The sequence below is a fragment of the Fistularia commersonii genome, chromosome 3 (assembly GCF_037954325.1).
Source record: "Fistularia commersonii isolate RoL2024-O1a breed Wild chromosome 3, RoL_Fcom_v1.0, whole genome shotgun sequence".
Classification (NCBI taxonomy): domain Eukaryota; kingdom Metazoa; phylum Chordata; class Actinopteri; order Syngnathiformes; family Fistulariidae; genus Fistularia; species Fistularia commersonii.
In genome coordinates this window covers 10,465,366-10,485,412 of record NC_141286.1, presented here as the reverse complement: position 1 = coordinate 10,485,412, position 20,047 = coordinate 10,465,366, and the positions used below count along the sequence as shown (strand labels likewise).

The 20,047-nt window shown below is 50.3% G+C and overlaps 2 protein-coding genes across 3 annotated transcripts; both read left to right on the top strand.

The window, feature by feature from the left end:
- Positions 1–2,711: 2,711 nt before the first annotated feature.
- On the top strand, positions 2,712–7,942 carry alkbh8 (alkB homolog 8, tRNA methyltransferase). Its single transcript, XM_086143633.1, has 12 exons — positions 2,712–2,871; positions 3,429–3,562; positions 3,665–3,765; positions 3,865–3,996; positions 4,073–4,168; positions 4,446–4,550; positions 4,806–4,876; positions 5,969–6,078; positions 6,153–6,268; positions 6,377–6,657; positions 7,084–7,233; positions 7,381–7,942. Exons 1-12 carry the CDS (start codon positions 2,731–2,733, stop codon positions 7,870–7,872), a joined length of 1,929 nt encoding a protein of 642 aa, XP_085999759.1. The 5' UTR covers positions 2,712–2,730; the 3' UTR covers positions 7,873–7,942.
- A 407-nt stretch (positions 7,943–8,349) lies between these two features.
- cwf19l2 (CWF19 like cell cycle control factor 2) lies at positions 8,350–16,554 on the top strand. Of its 2 annotated transcripts, none has more exons than XM_086143631.1 (18): positions 8,350–8,446; positions 8,881–8,991; positions 9,657–9,779; positions 9,968–10,084; positions 10,196–10,315; positions 10,684–10,777; positions 11,294–11,412; positions 11,802–12,144; positions 12,216–12,381; positions 12,758–12,872; positions 13,907–14,017; positions 14,093–14,212; positions 14,304–14,441; positions 15,218–15,430; positions 15,507–15,779; positions 15,856–15,936; positions 16,029–16,130; positions 16,215–16,554. In XM_086143631.1, exons 1-18 carry the CDS (start codon positions 8,354–8,356, stop codon positions 16,353–16,355), a joined length of 2,580 nt encoding a protein of 859 aa, XP_085999757.1. In that variant the 5' UTR covers positions 8,350–8,353; the 3' UTR covers positions 16,356–16,554. The 2 variants fall into 2 exon arrangements, with proteins under 2 accessions (XP_085999757.1, XP_085999758.1); XM_086143632.1 differs by having other exon boundaries at positions 16,219–16,377.
- The last annotated feature ends 3,493 nt before the right edge of the window (positions 16,555–20,047 follow it).

The following is a 20,047-nucleotide window of genomic DNA, read 5'->3' as shown; positions in this document are numbered from 1 at the left end:
CTTGAATCAGAATAAAAGATTGAATGAAATTATCCATCCATCCATCCATCCATCCATCCATCCATCCATCCATCCATCCATTCTTCTTCTTCTTCTTCTTCTTCTTCTTTTTTTAGCTTTTCCCTTCAGGGGTTACCAAAGCGAATCAATCTTCTCCATCTAACCCTATTCTCTGTATCCTACTCTCTCACACCAACTACCTTCATATCCTCTCTCACTACATCCATAAATCTTCTCTTTGGTCTTCCTCTTGACCTCTTGCCTGGCAGCTCCAATTCCAGCATCCGTCTACCAATATATTCACTATCCCTCCTCTGTATATGATCCAACCATCTCAGTCTGGCTTCTCTGACCTTCTCTCCAAAACATCTAACATGTGCAGTTCCTCTGATACACTCATTCCTGATCCTATCCATCCTTGTCACTCCCAAAGAGAACCTTAGCATCTTCATCTCTGCGACCTCTATTTCTGCCCACGGTCTTTTTGTCATTGGAACTGTTTCTAGTCCATACAGTATCGCTGGTCTCACCACTTTCTTGTACACCTTTCCTTTTATTCTGACTGATAGTCTTCTATCACATAGCGCCCCTAGCACTTTTCTCCACCCATCCTAACCTACTTGAACCCGTCTCTTCACCTCTTTTCCACACCCTCCGTTGCTCTGGAGTGTTCACCCCAAGTACCTGAAATCCTCCAACTTCTTGATCTCCACTCCCTGTAGCCTCACAAGTTCCTCTCATTTACACACATATACTCTGTTTTCCTGCGACTAACTTTCATTCCTCTCCTTTCTGGTGCATACCTCCACCTCTCTAGATTTTCCTCAACATCACAATGTCATCCGCAAACATCATGGTCCATGGAGATTCCTGTCTAACCTCATCCGTCAGCCTGTCCATTACCATTGCAAACAAGAAGGGGCTCAGAGACGATCCTTGATGGAGTCCCACCTCCACCTTGAACATCTCTGTTACCCCTACATCACACCTCACCACTGTCTCACAGCTAGCATACATGTCCTGCCCCAGTCTAACATACTTCTCTGCCACTCCAGACTTCCTCATACAATACCAGAGCTCTTCTCTTGGCACCCTGTCATATGCTTTTTTTCTGGGTCTACAAAAACACAATGCAGCTCCTCTCTGGCCTTCTCTGTACTTCCCTATTAGCATTCTCAAAGCAAATACTGCATCTGTAGAAATCTTTCTAGTCATGAAGCCATACTGCTGTTCACAAATGCTGACCTCTGGTCTCAGTCTAGTTTCCACTACTCTTTCCCACAACCTCACTATATGGCTCATCAACTCTATCCCTCTATAGTTGCTGCAATCCTGTACATCCCACTTATTTTTAAAAATGGGCACCATCACGCTTTGTCTCCATTCTTCAGTCATCTTCTCACTCTCTTAGATCCTGTTGAATAATCGAGTCAGAAACTCTACCACTGCCTCTCCTAGACACTTCCATACCTCCACAGGTATATCATCAGGACCAACTGGCTTTCCACTCTTCATCCTCTTCAATGCTTTCCTTACTTCACTTTTACTAATCTCTGCTACTTTGTGGTCTACAATAGTCACCTCTTCTACCCTTGCCTCCCTTTCATTTTCCACATTCATCAGCTCTGCAAGTACTCTTTCCATCTTCCCATCACTCTTCTGGCATTCGTCAATACATTTCCCCCTCTATTCTTAATCACCCGGACCTGTTGTACATCCTTTCAATCTTTATCTCTCTGTTTTGCCAACCTGTATAGATCATTCTCACCTTACTAACCAACCGATCATACAAGTCATCGTACGCCCTTTGTTTTGCCTTTGCTACCTCTATCTTTACCTTACGTTGTATCTCCCTGTACTCCTGTCTGTTCTCCTCAGTCCTGTCAGTATCCCACACCTTCTTTGCTAACTACTTACAATTACCACTCTCTCATCTCCAGAACATTCCTAACAAACTCCTCCTTCAAGATAACTCCTACTCAATTTCTCTTCCTGTCTATACATGATAGTACAACTTAAAACTGCCCCTAAGCTTCAAGCTGTACTACCTTTCCACCAGGTCTCCTGGACACACAGTATATCCACTTACCTTCTCTGCATCATGTCGACCAACTCTCTACCTTTTCCTGTCATAGTCCCAATATTCATCCATTGTCTGCTGTTTAATTTGCAGTCAGGATTGCGGGGGATGCTGGAGCATATCCCAGCTGTCATGGGCAAGGGGCAGGTGCACCCTGGACCGGTTGCCAGTAAATTGCAGGGCCATGTATACTGACGGACAACCACTGACCCGGGACAATTTTCCCAATTTTTTAACTGAAATTATCAATATGACATTAAATGCACCAACTGCAACTATATATCTTATGTTTGAACATTACATCAACTATTCTCTCCATTTACTTTTAATATTTTAGTGCATTCTTTAGAATTCGAATATTTTGTTGTGTCATTTTTATTTTATGGCTCTGTCAATGGTTCTAATTCCTGTTGTTTATGAAAAGAAGAGTGTGTTTTCTGTGTCTCTTGCTTCCTTTCTTGTGGTTGCCTAGCAGATTTGGTTGTCCGACTTTTATTGATAATTATGCATTTAAAAAAAACAAGCTTCGGAGGCTCTGACATTTTTCCTGCTGCGTGTTTTATGGCCTCCCACAGTTTCCGGCCAGGAACTATTCAGGAATCCCTTCCAAAAGCCGGTTGTTTCACCCGGACATATTTGACCGACGGACAATGGACGCAGACGCCCCGCACGAGTGTCGGGCTGCTATCAAGAAGAGTAAAGAAGAGAAAAGAGTCCTCCGGAAACAAATCCGCGCCGGCCACACGTTGCTAAAACACGCCGGGGTCCGCACGGCCACGCAGCCGACGAAGGTGACGCGGGAGGAAGTCGCCAGATGTAGAAGAAGAAGGCTAGCTGATTAGCTAGGCTTGCTAGTATGCTTGCTGGCGCTGCACGTCGGCGACGGCTCCCAAGTAGCAAGTCTGTGAAAATATTTTATACAGATGTACAAAAAGCTTTATTTAACACCAACTCGTTTAATAAACTGCGGGAGTTGAAATTTCAGACTTTTTTGGGGTTTTTGCTGCTAGAAGTTAGCTGTCAGGTTCGGGGTGCTGGAAATAGTTTATAAACTTGAGACGTTGCGTTCACTGCCTGAAATAGAACCTAGTTTTGTAAAAAGCTCTGTAAGCAACATAGGACTTCATAAAACTTTCGAAATCAAATCATATGCACTTTTTAAGGATGCTTATCACTGGCTTATAGCAATATTATAAAGATATTTACCTTGCAACATTCTAAATTACAAGTTAACAGAATAGTTATTAATTATTATACCCTCTCCAGGGTAAAGGATTAGCACCTTCATTGTCTTTATTGTGTTGTAAGTTGTAAATAAAGAGCCAATCTTCACCGCCGTCTTCTCCAGAGTCTGGCGGTGGCGAATGGCGGTCTGGGAAATGGTGTTGGCCGTGAGGTGTTGCGAGCAGAGCTGGCCCAGCTGGGGGAGGTGGAGAACCTGGTCATGCCTCCTCACAAACCCTACGCTTTCGTCACATACGGGTGCGGTGCTGACCCCGCTCAGCCTCCTCGCCATTGCTCTCCCATCTGGCATGGATGCCGGTACTCACTCTCTCTCTCTCTCTCTCTCTCTCATTGCCACAGGACAGTGGAGAACGCCCGGGCAGCCCACGCCAGCCTGAACGGCCAGAAGCTGCAATGTGGTGAGAACAGTGTCACGCTCTACCTCAGCTACGTTGACTCAGGTGCGACTGGAGTGTTACCCGCAGGCCTGTAGCTCGCCAGCTAACGTTTCCTGGACAACTTCCTCAATGTCATGTGTTCTTCTCGACTTCTGCACGCAGTGACGTGTGACGAGCCAGCGCCCAGACCCTGGCCAGGGGGGCTAACCCTGCTGGAGGACTTTGTGACGCCAGAGGAGGAGGCTCTGCTGCTTGCCGCTGTTGACTGGTCGCCCTCCGAAAATGGCTTAATGGGTGAATATGCTGGAATCCGCTTTTCAGGGGGTTATTTCTTTCTCTGACTGGTTTCCCAAATCTGCCACCTTCTCAGCTCAGAAGGCTCTGAAGCACAGACAAGTCAAACATTACGGGTTCGAGTTCCGCTACGACTGCAACAATGTGGACAAAGACAAGCCGCTAGCTGCAGGTGATCCATTGTTGTTATTATCAATAATTACAGCATTTCATATCTTATCCACCTCTACTTGCACTACCTGCAAAACAAATTATAAATTGCATTTATATTGTAAAGACCACATTTATCTGTAAATAGCACACATTCTGTTCATATGCACTTCTGATTAGATGCTAACTGCATTTTGTTACTCTGTATCCGTTCATGTGTAATGATAATAAAGTTTGATCAAATCAAATTATCATGTGGTAATGTGATATTTATATAGGCTGTGTGTGTGTGTGTGTAGGGTTGCCCGTGGAGTGTCGGCCTCTGCTGGAGCGATGTGTGAACAGCGGACACGTGGATGCCATGCCAGACCAGCTGACCGTCAACCAGTACAAGTGTGGACAGGGTGTGTATTTCCCATGATGGCCCAACAATCTAATTTGTGAACTGATCTGTCTGCAGGATCAATAGCTGATCTATATCACAATAAAAAATAAATAATATATTTGAAATATGATTTTGAAATTATTAATAACAACATGAAAGAGTGAAATGCCCAGGCGTGCCAGTTACCCACTCATACCATTAGATAGCAGCCTCCAGTGGGCATCAGCCAACCATGTTGCTACACTGTGCCTCACCTTTTCCTGGTTGTGCCCAGGTATCCCACCCCACGTCGACACACACTCTGCCTTCGAGGACACCATCCTGTCCCTCAGCCTGGGCTCGCAGGTGAGATGCATCATATGGTCACCAGCCAGTCCTGGTTGGCGCTTCGGGGGAGAGACAGGGCTCAGCCTGGGGGAGGGGGGTCGGGGCGCTGTCAATCACAGGGTTATCTACAAAGACAGGTGTGAACCGACAAGCTCATCGGCTGACCTGGTGCAAGCACATCTGATCTGAGACACACACACACATGCGCTTCGATTGTCTGAAGTAGGAGAGTCATTATCCAATCAGGAGGGGTGCTTTGGTGTCCCCTGGGGTCCAACGCCTCGGCACTGAGAAGAGTTATTAGGCTGCTGAGCAGACGCATCTGATGTGACAGGCTGTGTGTGCGTGCGTGCAGTGAAGGCTGGTTGCTAGGATCAAAATTAATGTGGCCCTTTATCTTTGGTTTCATTGATTGTCTAAATTTCCTCGGGACCTGTGTAGTCACAGTAATAGAGTGTGTGTGTGTGTATGTGTGTGTGTGTGTGTGTGTGTGTGTGTGTGTGTGTGTGTGTGTGTGTGTGTGTGTGCGTGCGCAAATACGTCTGAACGTCTTTTTGTGTGCGCCTTACCGACAGATTTCATTTGCAGCCTCGGCAAAAGATCTGATTAATTTACTGGTGTTGTCAGCACATTGCTCACTCAGTTACACCTAAAACACACACTTATACACAAACACACACACACACTGCCGTGTGTCTCTTCTTTACCCAATCCAATTTCCCTGCTGTCAGAAGTTGGAGGGATGCAGTCTGAAGTCGTGTCGATGTAATTTCCCAGAAGAGTTGGTGCTGTAAGGAAGCATTAGGATCAAACGCCCACGCTCGGACGGAGACGCTCTTGGCGGCAAGAGAGCAAGCGTAGGGAGAACGCCGCCCCTCCCCTGCTGCCAGGTGACGGCGAAGCCGTCAGAGGCCGTCTAATTTCCTCCTCTGATAACACGTTAAACAGCGGTGCTTAAAGTCTCGCTGACCACTTGATTTACCACTGATTCATGTTTTGTGACTTGAGAGCTGCATAGTTCTTGATTACCTTCTTCACCACTGTGCATGTGGCAACAATTTCCCGTTCAGCTTCTGAATATTTTAGGCATGATGTGTGTGTGTGTGACAGACAGTGATGGAGTTCCGTCATCCTGAGGACGGCGGCGCCGTGGAGGTTGTGCTGCCGGGGCGGAGCCTCCTTGTGATGAAGGGCGAGAGCAGGTTCCTCTGGAGCCATGGGTAAGCTTTCCTTCTTCTATGGTGTTTGATTGGATTGGCTTTGCCCCCTTGTGACCCGTTTTCTTTTTTCCCAGGATCACCCCGCGCAAATTTGACATGGTTCCGTCCAGCGGTGAGCTCACCTTGAGCAAGAGGGAAACCCGCACCTCCTTCACCTTCCGGAGGATCCGGCACGAACCGTGTCGCTGCAGTGAGTGCCATGCACGTGCAGATGTTATCACCGCACGTGCATGTTATCACCCATACAGTGGCGTTTGCAAACTACCCTGATGCCATTTGTCTCTGCCCCCCCCCTCAGGTTTTCCCTCCACTTGTGACAGCCAGGGGGCACCTTCTGCTCCCGCCACATCACTGCCTTCCCCCCCCTCGCTCCCGCGCTGCAGCGCCGCCGCCGCCCACCTGGAGAAGGAGTACGTGCACCGCGTGTATGACGCCATTGCCGCCCACTTCAGCAGCACCCGCCACTCACCGTGGCCCAGAGTCTGCCACTTCCTGTCCTCACTGGTGCCAGGGAGCGTGATGGCGGATGTGGGATGCGGAAATGGGAAATACTTGGGGGTGAACCCAGAGATTGTCGCTGTGGGTACCAGCACACACATGCATTAATGCTGCAGGAAAGGGTTGTTATGCTAATGTAAGCTAACAGGCTAACAGCGTCCTCGCTGCAGAGGCGTGTTGACCCACTGCTGGCTTGCTTTTTGTTTGTATTGGCTCAGTTGCTATGGTAACGGCCTATTCCCCCCCATATTTTTGTGTTTGCGCACCCGTGTTGATCCCAACTCCCGACGTCACCCAGGCTTCACACCTCCCTCTGCCCTCCTCCTCCATATCTACTTTCATAATCTCTCCTTCCAGTAGCTCCTCATCTTCCTCTCTGCTGGTGTTTTTGCCTCTATCCTCGGTAGAAGGAGAACAGAGAACATAGTTTCCCTAGCATAGAGTGTGTGAAGTTGAGGGCGCAGCCTACGATGTCTGGCCTCCATGCTGTTCTCCATGTCTGCTCAGGTGGGCTGTGACCGCAGCAGCAGCCTGGTCCAGATCTGCAGGCAGAGGGGCTTCCAGGCTTTCGTGTCAGACGCCCTCCATGTCCCGCTGCGAACGGCCTCCTGTGACGCCTGCATCTCCATCGCAGTCATTCACCACTTCTCCACACAGGTCCGTAAACACACATCATGTTTCTGAGGGAAACCAGCCTGTAGACTCTGCTATCGTACACACACTCACACACACACACACACTCATGAACGTCCCAAGTACTTCCTTTGTTCTCAGTGTGAGGACCTGCGGCTGTATGTTCTGCAGGAACGCCGACTGAAAGCCGTCCGGGAGCTGGTGCGGCTCCTGAAGCCCGGTGCTCGGGGGCTGATCTATGTCTGGGCCTATGAGCAGGAGTACAAGGAGCAGAAGTCCAAGTACCTGAAGGATTACAACAAGGGTCATGCTGGGACCTGCAACCCCCCTGCTAGATGTCCTGAGAATGGAGCCCCGGGAGTGGAGGTCCGACTGAGTGTACACACCAACCGCACTCCCTTCGCTTCCAGCGACCTCCTGGTCCCCTGGCACCTGAAGGCGGTGCCCGGAGGAGGTGGCGCAGGGGAGATGTCTGGCTCTGGATCCCAGCCTGAAGGTCAGGGGCCTGACCCTGGGAGGGACCCCGCTCCTGTCCTCCACCGCTATTACCACGTGTTTCAGCGGGGGGAGCTGGAGGCTCTGTGTGCCCAGGTTTCCGGGGTGACAGTGCAGAGCAGCTACCATGACCAGGGCAACTGGTGTGTTGTCCTGGAGAGGAACTGAGCAGCGGGAGATGAAGCACTGACCTCTGTCACCCCATCCTCTAATAATAAATATATATTTTCTCAATGCATTCTGTTTGTCTTGTTTTTATATTGAATTTGTATATATATGTTAACACCCCATTTGTATATATTTTAATACCGATAATATTCAGGACATTTTTGAGAACTTTTCTTTGCGATTTCACTACTACTGGAAAGTGGTAGTACTTCAACTCCTACATGTAGTTCCGGCGTCGCCCATCAGGGGGCGGTGCTAAGTTAAGTGTTGTTTTCACTGCATTCGTTTGTAAATGCTTAACTTTCGCAGTATATCTATGCCAATATAAAAAAAAAGCCTATTTTACTTTTCTCGCGTTTAATATTTAAAAAAAAGCATGGATAAAAGGTCATCGTCTTACACACTACAAGTACCACAATCCCTGGCGAAGACGACGCCGTTTTGCGACATTTCGATAGACGCCCCGCTTTACGGCAGTGTCATGGCGGCGCACGGTGTCCAGTTCGAGAGTTCGAGCAGCATCGACGAACGCAAGGAGGGCAAGCGACAGGCGCGGCGGGAGGCGTTGGAAAAGGTCGGGAATGGAAACAGGAAAATCGGAATTTACGTTAAATACAAATTTTACGTAATTGCTTCAGCTTTATCTCAAATAAAACCGGTTTCCTTTGCGCGGAAGCTAGCGTGCTAACGGGGGCTGTATTCCAGCAGGACGCTATCATTAACCTCTCATTAGCCATTATAACCGGGGAAACACTGCTCGGGCAGATAACGGGAGGGAGGGGGTTAACGTTTTTCGGCTTACGCTATTCACCGTCTCCCCCGGTGTGTTATCAGTTTGTTTTCCCGCCGCCAACATCTGTGTTTACATTGAACCGCGCACAAACACACTCGCTATCTACCTTGCTCACGTGTGCTGTGTAAAGAGTGTGTGAGATGCACCACGGAAATGGAAGACGTAAATAAATAGATAAAAGTCACCGTCCTCCCTTCATCCTCCTTTTCCTTCAGGCCAAGCAACAGCATGAGAAGGATGAGAGGAGGAAGGAGCTAAAAAGGCAGCGAGGAGAGGACACATGGATGCTCCCTGAGGTCAACAACAGGCTGCAGCAGATACAAGAAGTAAGTAGTCGTTGTAGCGCACACTGCGGTTGCATGTCTCTATAAGTTCACTAGAAGGAAAAGGTGACTGGTATTATGGCTATGTATGGCCTTCTGACTGCACTATAAACTGTAGCTAATGAATGAATGAATGCTACGTTACATATTTAGGACCCTGTCTAAGAGATGTTTTTTGAGTGTTGACTGACTACTCTGCATTCCAAAATATGAAGGTGGTGTTTAAACACCCTGCGCGGGGTAATTGTATTGTAGCGTTTTAGTAAGGGAAAACACCCGGTTGATGGTAAAACGTCTGTTTCATAAGAAATAGCTGTTGTTTGCCACAGCCACGCCACACAAACCTGCAGTACAACTATCTGTTCCCGCTCAATTCCAGGTAAAAAAAACAAAACAGAATTCCTTGCACCCTGAACCACATCCACAAAATTCCCAGCAACCCCAAAATCACACAGAAAACCAGCATCAACATAAACCCCAACATTCGTGACTCGCTACAGTATGTTTTTGGGAAGGTCTCACTGAACTCGAAACATCCTCTGACCAACTTATATGACAGTGAAAAATGACTGAAATAAATTATAATATAAAAGGTCCTAACACACACACTTGACAATGTGCAGCATTCTGGAATGACTGATTGCCTTCCCACCCCCAACCCCTGGCAGGAAACCTCCCTGAAGAGCAAGAAGAAGAAAGAGAAGAAATCCAAAAAGAAGAAGAAGGAGAAGAAGAAGAAGGCCAAGAAGGAGACGGTGGAGCCTGGAGATGAATCCAGTGCAAGCTCAGAGGTGCGCTGGTAGAGGTGTTTGTGGCGAGTTCAGAAAAGCCGACACATATACATACACGTACATGTACACTTACATGCGCGTTCACACATACACACACACACACACAGCAGATTTGAAAATAGACTTCCAGTATTAACTGTCCATCATGCAGTACTTTCTATATCTGCTTCTCCATCCCCGTCCCTCAGGCCTCTGGTGAGGAGTGGATTGAAGCCCAGTCTCAGGCCCAGCCCACCAAACCCTGGCAGGTGTCTGAGCAGGCCACGCCCACCGAGGATGGCGCCGACCCATCCAAGAGCGCCCAGGTAACAGGAACTGAATCTGACGTGTCAGATGGAACACATCTACTGCCTCCTCATCCTCTATAGCACCCCCCGCCCTCCCCTGTGTCATAACCCTGCTGTTGCCCCTGGCAGCGGGACCAGTGGATGACCTTCGACTTCCTGGCCATGAAAACCACATCTACGTCAGAGAGGAGAGCCGAGAAGGAGCGGCGAAAGGAGGAGGAGCGGGCCAAGGCTCAGGCCATTGAACAGGTGTGTGTGCGTGTGTGCGTGTGTGCGTGCGTGCGTGTGTGCTGGGCTGAAGTAAAAGTGCATGCATCCATTTCCGTACCAACTGTGTTGATGCTTGGGTAACAGAAGCTGTTCTGCCAGCTTGCTGGTGTTTTATTGTTTTGCTTTTTTAATGTTCGATTTCCCAGCTCCTGTGTCGAAGTGTCATTGAGCAAGACAGTGAACCCCTAACTGCTCCCCTTGCACTGGTAGCCTACTGCTCATGGCTCATCCATGATGGGTTAAATGCAGAGAACGGATGAATTATTATTATAGATAAATATTCTCTTGTGATGCTGTTATGGATTGGCTGAAATTAATTTTGAGTGTGTGCGTTCACATCTTGTCAGGCTGGTCTGCATAAACTAGAGCTGAACCCGTATTGGAAGGATGGTGGCTCAGGTCTGCCCCCAGAGGACGTGTCTGGTACTGCTAATCAGAAAGGTGACTGCAGAGGATCCACTTTCACTCACTGACTAGATGTTCCGTGTGGGGAACATCTGTGGGGTCTTTTCTTCTGTGGTTGTTGGAAAAGGTACTTTTCTCACAACAAAGTTACATCAAATGCAAGATGGAGAACAACGGGAAAACTGTAAACACAACCTGAATTTAAAGTGGGAGTTGTGTGTTTGTTTGACTGGAGTGGAGAGTGTGTGTGTGTGTGTGTGTGTGTGTGTGTGTGTGTGTGTGTGTGTGTGTGTGTGTGTGTGTGCGCTTGGGGGGGGGGGGGGGTTGATAACGGTGTTGGGGAGTAGGGGGGTGTTAAGCTGTAAGCCAAATTTTTCTGCGAGAGCACATGTCCCTTATCTCTGCACACCTCCACCAGAGTTTGGCTTAAGCTCCCCTAGACAGATAACCCCACACACACACATGCACACACACACACAGACACACTCATGTGCTTTGCTGCAGGTTTTTCGCTATAATAACCAGGGCGTTTACTGCCTCCTGCTGCCACAGTAACAGCAGTGGTGAATGACGGTGGGCTGAGCTGGCTGAGGAAGAGCTACCAGAGGATGAAGGAGCAGGCTGACAGGGAACAGCGCAACCTGGGGGAGGTGGTGGCCGAGAGATACGGGGTGAGGAGCGCACTGTGCGCATGCACGCACACACTCAAATTAACATGAAAGTTATTTACGGTTATAAAATATGCAAAAGTACATGTCTCAGTCATGCAGTATTTTTGCAAGTATTTATAGAGGAGACGTGATGGTTTCTAAATATCTCACCTGGTACTTTAGTGATATTTGTTCACAAATGTCTACTGCACAGTGCAGTACAGTACAGTACGTGTTTGACACAGAAGTATCTGAGCTCAAATACTGTCTGATATCCACTGGAACTACCTGTCCATAAATGTATGAAGCGGTGTGTTTAAGGACCCATGCAGCCGTCGGCCGTTCCAGTTGTCTTGCGATTTGTCACCAGAGGGCCGGGGAAGTACTTTAATGCATTTCGCGGTTTGCAGTCAATGGAGGAGTTTCAGCAGCGGCTGGCTCAGGCTGAGGAGGCTGCACGAGGACGAAGAGGTGGAGGAGGAGGGGACAGCATGGCGAGAGGAAGGTGGAAGGAGGGACGGGAGGATGGCAGAGAGAGATGGAGGAGAGGCAGAGGCGATGAACCGGAGGGCGTACCATGGCGAAGGTGTGAGAGGGAGGAGGAGTGCGGTATTGGGAGGGACAGGAAGTCGGATGGAGGCCAGCCTTCGTCTTCATCATCACTGAATCCCAGGGAGAGTCAGCGTGCCCTCCCTCCGGGGTCGCTCAAAGGTCGCTTCCTAAAACCCTCAGACGATGACGACGGTAATGGAGGTGAGACTCTTTTTTTTTTTAGGGGCGGGACTTCAAGGCCTGCGGGCTAAATGTGTGTTCCTTTGCCGCAGCCCCAGAGCGGCGGTGTCACCCACGTCCTCCACCAGCACTGGCTTCCTCCAGCTTCATGAAACCGGGATCAGATGATGGAGGAGACTCCAGCAGCCCGGGGTGGAAGAAGAGCCCCGGGCGACGTGCTGCTCCTCCTCTTCCTCCAGCTGCCAAAGACACACCGAGGTTTTACTTCAGAACCGTTACAACACAGATCATTACTCCCAACACTTCTGGTATTTATGGTAGTACTCAAAAAAAAAAAAAAACTTTCTGAGGAACATCCATCCCCCCTCCCACTTGCCGCGGCGTTGCCTCATTAGGCAGATTTGTTTTCGGGGGCAAAACAAGTCGTGGGTGTCGTCAATGAGGCGGCAAGAAGCATAATGGCAAAGGAAATCAGCTTGATGGTCTCGGGCCATTTCCTGGGGGGATAAGTCTAAATCCTTGCACAAGAGGGGGGGATAGTTAGGAAACCTGCCGGAGGAGATACTTGGAATCAGGAGGAGATACTTGGAATCAGGAGGTCACTGTGATTTTGTTATTTTTCATGCTTCCTCAGGAGGGACAGCGAAGATGAGAAAGAAGAGGACGAGGAGGAGGTACCCTTGCTCTCCGAGGAGGAGATGAACAAGCTGGGTGCCAAGCTGGTGAAGGCAGAGATCATGGGGAACACGGTGAGCACCTGAATGTTTGGACGAGAACCGTCCAGCACTTCGGTCCCTCAGGGTGGATTGAATCAATGTCGGCAGCCCCCCCCCCCCGACGAATGACATGGTACATTCCGCATTGGAAGAGGATCAATGTCAGGACATTCCCTGTTGCCATTGGCGTTCAGGGTCGGCTGCTTAATCTCTTTGTGTGTGTGTGTGTGTGTGTGTGTGTGTGTGTGTGTGATGTGATGGTTGTGTGGGGTTGATTGGCTTTTACTCAACGCATACACCCCCCCACCAAAAAGCACAGCCAGGATTCATGGCCAGTATTGATCTCGGCTGAGATCCATACGTCTGCTCTCATGCTCTGTCGCCTCCCCCTGTGGGGGGGGTCACACACCTATAGCTGTCCGGCAACACACACACGCACACACATACGCACACGCACTTGTTCACACACAATTTACCCAGTCACACACCCTGATGTACTCGGACAGGTGTGAGTATCAGGTAGGCGCCTGATGATAACACAGTGTTATAGAGGTGTGTGTGTGTGCGTGTGGGTGTGTGTGTGTGTGTGCGTGTGTGGGTGTGTGTGCATGCGTGCGTGCGTGTCCTGTGTTCAGCTGTGGTTGATGCTCAGCAGCTATATTTGTTTGACTGACAATCTCCCTCACTCTCTCTCCCTCGTTGGTTCTCTTTTTCTCCCCTTCACTCTGTCTCCATCCTTCTAGTCTTTTTTTCTCATCCCTCCCTTTCTATCCCTCCCTCTGTCTGTTTCCAAATCTGTCTCCCTTTCCCTCCCTCTCTCTCTTCGTCTGTCTCTCTGTCTGTCTCTCTCTCTCTCTGTCATCCCTTTCTGTCCCTCCCTTCGACTCTCCGTGCCAATTTCTCTCTCTACCTTCATTCTTTTTTCTCCATCCTTCTGTCTCTCTCCATGCCTCCAAATCTGTGTCTCCATCCCTCCCTCTCCCCCCTCCATTGATCATCTTGGAGATGTTCTCAAGCCTCTCAGCCATGGTCTCTGGTCCATTACTGGTCCTGTGTGTGTGTTCCAGGTTCTGGTGGAGAAGCTGAGGTCCCAGCTGGAGTTGGCCCGAGGAGCCCGGGAGGCCCAGGAGGCCCGAAGAGCCCAGCAGAAGCTGCAGGATGCTGGCGGACCGAGCCAGGTGTCCGCTCACTTCCTGCCTGGAAACACATACACACACACACACACACCTGACCGCTGTGTGTTGTCTCCCCAGGCCTCCCCAGCAGACCGGGATGTCCTCCTGTTCACGACGGACCAGGCGGGTCGGGCCTGGCCAATACAGGCCCCTGCCGGGCCCCAGGGACCCCGCGGAGGGCGCCGCAGGGCCAAACTGGTGAGGAGGCCACCCGCCATGACCCCTTCAGCGACCCTCCAGAAGCCCCTTCCACCTGAGTTTGTGTGTGTGTGTGTGTGTGTGTCTCCAGGTGGAGACGCATGTAGATGGCCAGCGAGTGCGTTACTTCCAGGACGACGACGGCATCGGCCTGCAGGAGATGGTGAGGAAGGAGAAGATGAGCTCCGCCCAGGACCAGACAGCACTCTACTCCAGGATGGCTGCCAAGGTGGGACACACACACACAGACACACACACGCACACACAGCAGGAAGGTTGCTGGTTCAATTCTCACAGGGAGTGCGGCGACTCCATGTTCTTCTGTCTTGGTTCTGTGTATGTGTGAGACCCCCCGCAGACTGTCCTTTATATACGATTTGAAACCATGTTGTTTGCCTGTGTCTAAGTATCTACTTTGTGTGTGTGTGTGTGTGTGTGTGTGTGTGTGTGTCTATGATGGCATATTTCTTAAAAAAATCTATATGAGTCCATGTGCTGTGGAAAATGTGTGGAGTCCACACACACACCACACACACACTCCCTCCCACAATGTCGCTAAACTAATCCAATTTCCACTCTCACTCACTCCTACGCACCGAGTCATGGACACACACGCACACACATACACACACACACACACACACACACACACTTCAACCATTGCCTGCCTCTCAGTCTCACTCTCACACACATACAAATCTCAACCCGCTGCCCGGTTACCACGGCGACAAGACTCAGATGTCGGTACGGTACACCAGAGTCGACACTCCACAATCCTGCTCCGGCTCCGTTAACACTGGTGGCTGCGTGGCGTGGAGGCAGCAGGGCGGCACCGGCACACACCAATTAGTGAAGCCACCAGTTGCCACGCCGGCAAAAAAGCAAAACCAAATCGAAGTGCAGATCACAGAAGGTTGGATGTTTAAATGTCCTTTTGGTTCCTGAGATGATAATTAAAGGTGTGTGTGTGTGTGCGTGCGTGCGTGCGTGTGTGTGTTTCTCCAGATGATGGGCCGCGTAGACGGCGAACACTACACGCTGGACGACATGTTCGTGTCGAGTGCAGCGCAGCAGGAGGGCAGCAGCAGGGAGGAGGAGCGGCTGAGAAACCGGGCGCTGGGTGAGAGCAGGCGGCTGGAGGCTTCCATGGAGACCTGCCGCCACTGCTTCAGCAGCCAGGAGCTCCAGAAGCACCTCATCGTGGCCATTGGGAGCAAAGTAATAGATTATCCCGGCGGGGTTAGGGATTACACGGCATTCAGGAGGAGAAGCTAACGTGTTTTCACGTTTCCAGGTGTACCTGAGCCTCCCGGCCGGGGTCTCCTTGGCAGAGGGCCACTGTCTCCTCTGCCCGCTGCAACACCTCTGTGCCGCCACTGCGCTGGATGAGGACGTCTGGACGGAGATGCAGCTGTTCCGCCGCGCGTTGGTGGCCACATTCCAGGCTCAGGATCTAGACTGCGTGTTCATGGAGACTCACATGAACCCGCGCCGGAGGCACCACATGGTTCTGGAGTGTGTTCCCCTGCCGCGCCACCTCGGCGACATGGCACCCATTTACTTCAAGGTAGAGCACCGCCATCTCGGAACAACCATGTCAGTCGGTAAATCAACTGGAGAACATGTCTGCTTCTTCTTTCCAGAAAGCCATCATGGAGTGTGACGAGGAGTGGGCCATGAACAAGAAGGTGGTGGACCTGTCCTCCAAGGATGTTCGCAGAGCTGTATGCCAACCCCTACGCCCCCGTCTCTATTAAACACTCCACCTCTTCTAGCCCATCTTCTCACCCCATGTTTCTCACACACACATTCCCAGGTTCCTCGTGGGCTGCCATACTTCGCCGTGGACTTTGGCCTCCAGGGTGGCTTCGCCCACGTCATTGAAAACGAGCAGAAGTTCCCCCACTACTTCGGCAAGGTGTGCATCTGGGCCCGCGTTGTGTATTTTTTCAGCGCAGCGCCGCCCCTTGACACTGGCCATGTTTTTGTTCTTCTCTGGCAGGAAGTGGTGGGGGGCATGATGGACCTGGAGCCTCGGCGCTGGAGGAAGGCGATACGGGAGAACTTTGACGACCAGAGGAAAAAAGTCCTGCAGTTCTCAACGTGGTGGAAGCCTTTTGACTGCACCAAGAGCGACGGCTAACCATGCTAACGGAGCTAACTCAGCTAATCATGCTACTGGCTAATCCCTAAGACACTGTAATCATGTCAACAAGACACAACGAGAACTTTTTTACATTGTTTTTTTAACCGCCTACCCAATATTGAGTTTTCCCACTGTAATAAAGCGACCTCAAATGCATCAGTCCTTTCAAAATAAAACAAAACACCCACTTCCTGTATCCTCTGCCTCAGGGTTTCATTTCTAACTCTAGCTTCCTGATCGTCAGCAGGTGACACCTAATTGCAGGAGGTCTCGGTGTCTCACACACACACACACACACACACACTACCCTTGAACAGTCATTGCCTTGCCCCCCAGTGTGAGACCTTCTTACACTGTCTTATTGGTTGGGAGATCATCAGGGTACGCCTGTTCTGTGTGTGTGTGTGTGTGTGTGCGCTGTCTCAGGACAAGAAGGTTCCTGGTTCTTATCCATGGACTACTCAGGTTCTAAGCGGTTTTGTGTGTGTGTGTGTGTGTGTGTGTGTGTGTGTGTGTGTGTGTGAGTGTGTAGCTGCATTAAGGCTCACAGAAAGAAGGTTCCTAGTTCCAACTGGATGGCAGACAGGGTTCTCCGTGTGGCTCTCCAAGCTCTCCCTGGTGGATGGTTGTGTGTTGTCTTCAGGTTCTTCTGCCTGAGTTCCCTTTGTGGGTTATCCACATTTTCTTCTCCCATGTTCTACCCCTTCTTGCCTGGGTTCTCTCGAGTGTTCTCTTCATGTTATCCTGCCTTGGTTCTCCCCCAGTTCTCCTACCTGGGCTCTCGGTTTGTGTGTTCTCCAGGTTCTCCGCCTTTATTGAGGACTTGGGTTCATTGTTGACTCAGTCATCTCCAGCTGTGGATGAGAGGGTGAATCTCTTGATGCGGCCTAGTGATTGACAGCTGACCTTGTGGCCCTCAGGTGTTGCATGATTGGAGTTTCAGGCGTCTGCATGAGAAACCACCCTCCTGAAGAAAATGTTAGCAGGTACGAGTATATAGTCACGCACATCCTCAAATGTGTGTGTATGTGTCTGCTGAACTTCCTGTGTTTCACAACTACACATACTTTAATTCCAGCTTCCCAGCTGGTTTTTATCTATATACTGTATGGCTGTACTGCTTTTTTCCATGCGGGTGCTCCGCGTGTGTGTGTGTGTGTCAGGAGCATCCAGCCTTCCCACCACCATGTAAACACAGGTGCTACTTGAGATTGTTCTGTGCAGTAAAAAAAGAAACATGCTAGCTGTTTCCTCTCCGGTGCAAGCAGATTGTGTGTTTTTGCACTTCAGTGCCGTGAAATGACTTGAAACTGGAGGTACTTTGGCGTGTATCTGATCTGACTGTACTTCATATTGCACCCCAAGTCATTTTGCAAAACGAAAAAATTATAAGCTCATGGAAAATCCAATAACTTGTTTTGTATCACTGAAGTTCCCGGTAATCCCTGCATGTGTGTGTGTCTGTGTTTGTGCACACAAAGCGGTAATTTGCAGCAGAAAATGTCTCCTTTGACCCACATAGGTGGATTATTGCACGTCGTCGATGCTCCAAATTCCCCTGGTCTATTCTCACCCGCAGACGCCCTCACACAGATTATAGCAGGAGGGTGTGACTAATCTGCTAATCCCGGACGCCATCATGGGGGGGGGTTGGACCTAGTGTCAGCCATGTTGAATGTACAGTAAGCAGAAACGCCGGAATCGCGACTTGCCCTTTTTTTTAAATCTACTCACACACACACACACACACACACACACACACCCATACCCATAATCCTACAATAGCACAGTTATTGAGGTATTGCCCTGTCTGCACTTTACTGAGGAATAGCGTGCTCCCAGCTCCTGAACGCCACCGACCGCCTGCCACTGCCACTCGGTCAGCGGGCTTATCATCTCTGGAACAATTTTTATTCCATCGCAGTGTTGGCTTTATTAAATGCCCACGTTATTACTGATGGATGGCGGGCTGACGGCTAAGGGTAGGCTGGTAGATAAGGGGGAAGAGGAGTGTGTGTAAGTGTATGTGTGTGTGTGTGTGTGTGTGTGTGTGTGAGAGAGAGAGACAGAGAGAGAGAGTGGGGCATGGTTCTATGAAATGTGTTGGGGTCATGCTGCTCCCAAAAGTCAAGTGAATTAGCATGCACCTCCAGGAAATTGCAGCGGGATCTGTGTGTGTAGGTGCTTGGACGTACATACACATACACATGCTCGCATGCACACACACACACATGCACACACAGTGGGTCACGGCTGTGTGTCTGCCTGTCCCTTCGGGGCGGCTAATGAACAGACATGCTCTGCCGAGGCGAGGTCAAGGTCGTGGCCACAGGACGACCAGCGTGTGCGAGGGCTGCCAGCCCCTACTAGCTGCACGCTAACACATCGGGCGCCACAGAACCTGGATTGATTGATTTCTGATCAGTTGCCACTGGAATTGCCGTTTGATGTAATTGATCGGAGGTTTGTGAACATCTCTATTCACCCAACGATAAATCTAGAAAGATCCTTGGGCTGGGTGAGGGGGCTGGAGAAACGTCTGCTGATTCCCGCCCCACACCTGGGGTTATTACCCCCTCTGCTTTGTCTTCAAGGTGTGCGTCGAGGACATCAAGCTGACCCGCCCTTGCAGATCAATATCCGTGACAGAAAACCATCCCGAGCCGAGTCCGGCGCGAGCATCATTCCCCCCGGCCCTCCCTTTCCGTGCTTTTAACCACATTACGCGAACCTCATCAGGCCGCCGGAGTTTAACTGGTCGCCATGGCGATGGGTCTGCTTGCAAGCCGTGGCAGCAATAATTCCAGATCGCTGCTGGCCTCGGTAGGGGAGGGGGGTTGACGGTAGTACCCGGCCAAGGTCGGACCGTTTAGCTTTTAGCAATCCGGTGCCATTTGAAATGAGTGATGCATAATACATTTGTCGATTTAAGGAGCTCTGCCTCCCTCCCCCTTTGGTTGTTGTAGCAACTAGTGCTACTGTTGGGATTGTTGTCACTGTTGTTGCAGCTGTTGTTGCTGTTTTTGGGATTGTTGTTATTTTTACTGTTGCGGTTGTAATTGTTGCTGCTGCGGTTGGAATCGTTGTTGTCATCTTAACTGTTGTTGTTGCTGCGACTGTTTGGATTGTTGTTGTTTTGACTGCTGTTGCTGCTGTAATAGTTGTTATTGAGCTTGTTATGGCCATCATTATTGCCACTGTCATAGTTTTTGGACAATTTTGTTTTGGTCCACCTCATTGCCCCAATGAGGTAGTGGGGGGGGGTAAATGAAGATGGTTGTTGTTGGCTGTTATGATCATATTTTTCTTGTGCGCGTACATGAGGCGCGTGTGCGTTGTGTTACATGCCCCCCCCCCCCCCCCGGTCCGCGCAATCCCAGGTGCGCCCCTGAGCCTCAGGTGTGTCAGATCGGCGCGGGGCTCGTTGAGTCACCGGCGCGCGTAGAGGTGTGCATGTGCACGCGAATGCGTGTGCACAGCCGCCCGCCCGACGCTTCTCGTGCGCGCTCCGTCTGATCACCAAGCCGTCAGCGGACGCGGATGAAGGGGCGGGGGAGGGGGGAGGAAGAGGAAGGGAGGAAGGACGGCCCGTCGACGGACACACCGGACGCACCGCCGCAGAGGACGGACGGCTGAGGGGACGGAAGAGCGCGGGCTGTGAGCGCATCTGGCGTATTTTTTTTTTTTTT

What these genes read in the sequence shown, in the direction of transcription:
- alkbh8 (XM_086143633.1), top strand. Translation starts at nt 2,731, where the DNA reads ATGGACGCAGACGCCCCGCACGAGTGTCGGGCTGCTATCAAGAAGAGT. An exon ending in CCAGTACAAGTGTGGACAGG is followed by an intron (nt 4,551 to 4,805) that starts GTGTGTATTTCC and finishes GGTTGTGCCCAG; the next exon opens with GTATCCCACCCCACGTCGAC. An exon ending in CCCTCAGCCTGGGCTCGCAG is followed by an intron (nt 4,877 to 5,968) that starts GTGAGATGCATC and finishes TGTGTGTGACAG; the next exon opens with ACAGTGATGGAGTTCCGTCA.
- cwf19l2 (XM_086143631.1), top strand. Translation starts at nt 8,354, where the DNA reads ATGGCGGCGCACGGTGTCCAGTTCGAGAGTTCGAGCAGCATCGACGAA. An exon ending in CGATGACGACGGTAATGGAG is followed by an intron (nt 12,145 to 12,215) that starts GTGAGACTCTTT and finishes CCTTTGCCGCAG; the next exon opens with CCCCAGAGCGGCGGTGTCAC. An exon ending in ACTCCAGGATGGCTGCCAAG is followed by an intron (nt 14,442 to 15,217) that starts GTGGGACACACA and finishes GTGTTTCTCCAG; the next exon opens with ATGATGGGCCGCGTAGACGG.